Genomic DNA, 6,113 nt, shown 5'->3' with positions numbered 1-6,113 from the left:
GATTTCTGCATCGTGCGGCTCGATAGAAACAAATGGGAGGAAAGTGGCATCTAGTAAGGACAATCAAGGTCTCAATGGAGTCATTCTCTGGCGCTCATAGGTCTTGCGTTTAACAGCCACTTGTCGCCATACATCCTCGGTCTCCTGAGATGTCCTTGCTAGACTGCTGAGGCGGTCTTTCCGCTGCGGGAACCGCGGTCATCGTCGGTATTTGTAGGTCCTCTCGAAGAGGAGGTGAAGAAAGTGCACGCGTCACCGACGTACATAGCATTTCCCATTTGCCCCACTGGCAGTACGTCTAATGACACATATTGCTAGAGCAATGATTGTTTCCTCGCGAGGAGGATTAACGAGGTCGCGATTGTGGTGTTTATCGGGAAGATTGACCCGCATCGCGTCGGCTCTGGCTCTGGCTCTTCGTACGTGGTGGTTGGGACGGGCGATTCGGCCAGTTCGTTGATGTGAAAGCTCGCGCACACATCGTTAAACCGGGCGATCCCCAGCAGCGAGGATATGGAATCAACTGGCCTGCCGTTATAGACAGTGACATGGGAAACACAGAATTGACACGAACATGTCTGGCACCATAGTGGTCTGGCGATCGATGAGAGATAGACCTACTAGTATGAGAATTTGATGTCCCTCTTTTTTTCCGGTGAGAGGCTCCGTATATTTCTTAGACATATGTAGCTGATCGGTATCTGCAGCTTCTAGGCCAGGAGACTGACCCTGTAAATGTCCGAGTACAAGCCGAGTACAGAGAGCGTGAGCATCGTACGTGTACTCCAGAACCTTTCATTCCGCGCCGGCAGACAAAGATTACCCGGTACCGCAGCTGTGCCGAAAATGAGTCCGTTCTTGATGACTAATTGACCTTGCAAATGGCCTCCGGCCCAGGGCGAACTGCAAGGTACAGCGCGTATCGCATGAGATCCGAGCTTATAAGCCCGATAGAATGGCGCCCATCACTCTCGCATATACGAGAGCTACAAGAAGCTGTCGTCCGTATGAAGGCTCACGTCACTCACCGGTATTTCTGCAAACTTATTAGCGACTACTATTTCGCCGATATCCAGGGGACTCGTGTGCCTAGTGGTCCGCTGCATGCATCTGAATCGTCCATATCTCCAGTTTCTTCGTCCAGGAAGCAGTTTTACGGTGCAATTAGAGGTTATGCAACTTGAAAGCCTTGAAGGAGTGATCCAGCTCGGAAGCTATTGATCGTCTGTCGCCGGAGCTCGTTCGCAATTGTGAAATTGTATCTCTCGTTCAGCATGTCTGTGCAGATCTCAGGAGGAACCTCCATCTGTATTCCTTTCGTGATTGGCTTCAATGGCACTTCTGGGTTCTCATGTAGCAGCTAGCTGTCGAGCAGGCCCCCGGCAACTCACCCTTATGAGTGTCGCAAAATAGCATATTTGAGGGGTCCCAAATCACGGCTTCCTAAGCTGAGCGGTTGCTTGCGAGGTAAGGAAGAGTGAGCCGGGCAATGCTAAGTGCTACGACGGTGTGTTGGGGGGAGAGGGTTCGGCCGGGCGAATGCGTGGTTTGTGCATCCACGCGAGGAGCGATGCTCAGGGTCTGGATAGCGAGTGTCCGGGGTCCTGGCAACATGGCCAGGCTCCTGATTCGCTGGCTGACGATCCAGGGCTTCCGAGCGCGTTTGGGCCGAAACTCTCGAGCGTACAGCGGCTGCGTAGCTGCCTGACGAGGGAGGCACGACTACACCCGACCCACAACAGTCATGCTGCCTTCGACGCCACGACTCCCCCACACCGGGTCACTGGGAAAATCAGCACAACAGCTGGTTTGATACAGTAGGATACAGTGATACACGAGTACCGTCACTCTAATGAGAGTACTTCACATGAAATTTTGCTACAGAGGTCCGGACGAGGTCTACACGAGAACGATCAAATGAATTTGTAATGAAAACAGGAAGGATTTGCTCGATGCGACGCCGGTAATCTAAGAAGGCGTGCGACTTCCACCGCCCTTGCACGGCAATGACATCCGGCGGCGTGCCATGGAGAAGCAGTTCAGTTGCGCCACCTATACGGAATGAGTGCCCAGTCATGGAACACAGACCGGCTGAGGTCCAGATGGCATTACAATGGTTTAGGAACCAGGGCCGTGTCATAGGGGCCCAGTTGCCATCATCCGTTTCGAAAGCAAAAAAAGGAGCAGACGACGGAACAGAAGCGTTTTATTGTCCGAGGTGAAAATTTACGAGGGCTGTAGGACACGGAAGTAAAGAGTGACTCAGCCTCGAATGAATAAAGCGAGTGCTGTATAAAATACCTGTAGGACACGGAAGTAAAGAGTGACTACAATATGTGAGTAAAAAACATAGATATAGAGTCCATAGTGCTCACCTCAGCCTCGAATGAATAAAGCGAGTGCTGAGGTGACAAAAGCGCTCAGGCGCGACATAGCTACGTGATTATGTAAGCGAACGCGCGCTGAAACTACTAAGTCCGCGTCCTACTGAACATACAAGTCCGTAGGACTTCCAACACGCCCACTCAGTGGGAATGCGGACCTACCCAACCACTAACCCCATTCCTTCAACGAATTGCTTGTGCTTGACCCGACCGAGAGCCTTCGTCAACACGTCTGCAACTTGCTGATCGGTTGGTGTGTACTCCACATCGATTTCCCCTTCGTCCAACTTCTCTCGAATGAAATGATGGCGTACCGCAATATGCTTCGTACGATCATGGAATGCTGAGTTCTTTGCGAGAGCCATGGCTGACTGGTTGTCGATGTGTAGGCGAGTAGGTTTTGAAGAACTAATTTGGCTAAGTTCATCTAAAAGAATGCGGAGCCAGATGGCTTCCTTGGTAGCTGATGTGCTTGCCATGTATTCAGCCTCTGTGCTGGAGAGAGCAATCGAAGATTGCTTCTTTGACGACCAGCTGATAGCGGCGCCGGAGAAGAGGTAAACATACCCTGTGACGGAACGGCGATCATTCACGTCAGATGCCCAGTCAGCGTCGACGTAGGCGTGCGGTTGGTCTTCCTCTGCGTTCCCGTGATACACAAGTCGCATGTCGGATGTACCCCGGAGGTAGCAGTAGACGCGTCTGAGTGCAATCCAATGCTCCTTGCCAGGGGTTGCTGCGTGCTTGCTCAATGCGCCCACTGCAAAGGCAAGGTCTGGGCGCGTACCAAGCATGGCGTACATGAGCGACCCGAGAGCGCTCTGATAGGGTGTGGGGTCGATTTCCGCCTCGGTGAGCTTGAGCAGCTTTTGGTTCTGGATCATTGGCGTGCTGACCGGCTTGCAGTCGGACATGCCGTGGCGTTCCAGGATGCTCTCGACGTACTGGCGTTGCGAGAGCTCGATGGTGCGTGATGGTCTATCGCGTGTGATCTCCATGTTGAGGATCCAATGGGCCTCGCCGAGATCAGTCATTTCGAAGCGTGCGGAGAGGTCGGCCTTGAGTCGTTTGATGAGTTCCAAGTCGTCTGATAGGATCAGCATGTCATCGACGTAGACCGCCACAATGAGAAGTTTACCATCGGCATTCTTGTAGAAGATGCCGTGGTCCGCGTTGCTTCTTGTGAAGCCGAGCGACTCGAATTCGGCCTTGACGCGCTTGTACCATTCACGACTGGCCTGCTTGAGGCCATAGAGGGACTTGCGGAGTCGCCAAACCTTATCACCGGCTGGCTTGAAACCCGGGGGGCACCGCATGTAGATCTCCTCTTCGAGGTCACCATTGAGGAATGCCGACTTAACATCCATTTGATGGACCTCGAGATCGAGCTTGGCAGCGAGAGCGAGGAGCGTCCGAATGGACGCGAATTTCGTGACAGGTGCGAACGTTTCGTTGAAATCGATGCCTTCGACCTGCGTGAAGCCTTGGGCTACTAGGCGGGCTTTGTATCGCGTGACTTCGCCGTCAGGACCGAGTTTGCGCTTGAAGACCCACTTAGAGCCGACGATCTTGCGGTTGCGTGGGCGGTCGCACTCGTCGTAAAGCTCGGCCTTGACGAACGCGGCAAGTTCTTCGGCCATCGCAGCCTTCCATTGCTCGGCGTCCGGCCGGGACATCGCGTCTTCGTAGGTGAGTGGATCTTCGTCCGTAGACGCGCGGTAGGCGTCTGCATCCAGCGCACGTTCGACTTCGTCCGCGGACTCCTCGGCGTCCCCCTTTCCCACCTGTGTCTCTGTCCATCTCGGCGACCCTTCGTCCTCTGCCTCGACTATCTGTTCTGCTCCCTGCTTCTTCTTGTCCTTGAGGCTCTCTCCGATCGTCTTTGGCCGGTATGCGCTGACTGAGAACCTTGGGTCGTCATCGCGGATCGGCGCTCGGCGCGCACGTGTAGAATGATGGGTTGATCCTTCTGGAGCTGAAGTAGAGGCAGGGGGAGCAGCTGCGGGATGAGCTCGAGTGCGAGATTGAGGGGGGTTGATGGGACGATTAGGTGAGTTGTCCTCCTTAACATCGCGTTTCGGCGACGGAGGAGGCGAGGGACTGCGTGCGAGTGCGTGCGGCAATACGGCGCGGCGGCTGGGCGAGGGTGCCGTGTCATCCTCGTCGTCGGTGACGGTCTCGATGTGTACGTCGCGATCTTCGAGAGGGACTTCGGGAGCATCAGCAGGTCTGCTTGATGGTTCGCCCTGTGTCTCAGGCAGCCGAGGCTCAGGGTCAATTACCACGCGAGTCTTCTCACCCTCATCGAATACGACATCGCGTGATTCGTACGTGCGCCCACTTTTGCGGTCAAAAGCGATGAACGCTTTGCGGTTCTGCGCGTACCCGAGGAAAACGCACTCGACCGACTTGGGATCGAGCTTGCGGCGTTTCTCGTCCGGGATGTGGACGTGTGCTGTGCAACCGAAGGTCCGGATATGTGCCACGGAGGGCTTATTGCCTGTGAAGGCCTTATGAGGCGTTATGTCATCCTTGAGAGCCTTGGTTGGCACCCGATTGAGGATGTGCGCGGCGTACAGTACCGCATATCCCCAGAACGAGTTCGGTAGTCCGTTGTCTTGCAACATCGCACGGCCCATTTCGACGATCGTGCGATTCATGCGCTCCGCGACGCCATTCTCCTGCGGCGTGTAGGCGTTGGTGGTTTCGTGATGGATCCCCTTGGATTCGAGGTAAGCTTTGAAGTCTTGCGAACCATACTCACCACCGCCGTCGCTGCGCAGGATGTTGGCGCGTTTGCCCGTTTCTGCCTCGGCGCGCTCGAAATATGCTTTGGTGTGGCGGAGGGCTTCGTCCTTCGTCTTCATCAGGTGGACAACGAGGTGATGCGACTTGCCGTCAATGAACGTTATGAAATAACGTTCTCCGCCTTTCGCCTGGGTCGGCATAGGACCGCAGACGTCGGAGAAGGTACGATGGAGAATGCGAGGGTTCTCCACATCCGATTGCTTTGGAATCGGGTTGCGGGCCTGCTTCGCTTCAAGACAGGCCTTGCAGGCTGCTGTATCGTGAGTTGTGCTGCCCACGATGTTCATCCCGCTGACCATCCCTTTTTGCACCATTTTCAGGACCGACTCGATGCTGATGTGTCCGAGTCGTCGGTGCCAGGTCTCGACGTTCGCCTTTGATGTCGTTTCCTTGGCTGCAAGAGCCATAAGTGGGATGTCATCATGATCCGTGTATGGATCTGTGTGCACGACATAGGCTCGCGCTTGGCCATGCGGGGTCGAGTCGAGAATGTACAGGCCATCTGCTTTCCGGGCAATGCCGGCGATTTCGCCATTATGGGAGATCTCGCAGGTGTTCTCGCGGAATGAAAGAATGTATCCGCGGTCCGTGAGTCTGGAAGCTGAAAGGAGATTCCCATTCAGTTCAGGGACATAGTATGCACCCTGTATGACCGTTGGAATTCTCTGACCCTTTTGCGCTGCTAGTTCGACCGGAATCTGGCCGATGCCTACGGTGAGGATGTATCGCTCGTCTCCGAGCCATACGCGTCTCGGAGGACTGAGATCCGCGTAATGTACGAACCAGTCGTGACGTGACGACATGTTGACGGATGCGCCGGAATCGACAATCCATTGGCAAGTAGCAGATGCGCGCTCCATAAGCGCGTCAGCCATAAACAGGCGAATGTGGAGGTCGGGGGACGGTGCGTCACCGCGGGTG

The 6,113-nt window shown here is 54.8% G+C and overlaps 2 protein-coding genes across 2 annotated transcripts; both read right to left on the bottom strand.

Moving 5' to 3' along the window:
* Positions 1-1,849: 1,849 nt before the first annotated feature.
* On the bottom strand, positions 1,850-2,176 carry LAESUDRAFT_644183 (uncharacterized protein; the record flags this gene model as incomplete). Its single annotated transcript, XM_040903839.1, has 1 exon — positions 1,850-2,176. A coding segment is annotated over one exon (327 nt), but the record flags the coding sequence as incomplete, so codon positions are not given.
* Positions 2,177-5,161: 2,985 nt separating this feature from the next.
* On the bottom strand, positions 5,162-5,311 carry LAESUDRAFT_631915 (uncharacterized protein; the record flags this gene model as incomplete). Its single annotated transcript, XM_040903409.1, has 1 exon — positions 5,162-5,311. A coding segment is annotated over one exon (150 nt), but the record flags the coding sequence as incomplete, so codon positions are not given.
* Between the last annotated feature and the right edge of the window lie 802 nt (positions 5,312-6,113).

Source organism: Laetiporus sulphureus (genome assembly GCF_001632365.1).
Source record: "Laetiporus sulphureus 93-53 unplaced genomic scaffold LAESUscaffold_4, whole genome shotgun sequence".
Classification (NCBI taxonomy): Eukaryota; Fungi; Basidiomycota; class Agaricomycetes; order Polyporales; family Laetiporaceae; genus Laetiporus; species Laetiporus sulphureus.
Note: the sequence above shows the minus strand (reverse complement) of the source record. Positions and strands in the feature narration are given on the sequence as shown.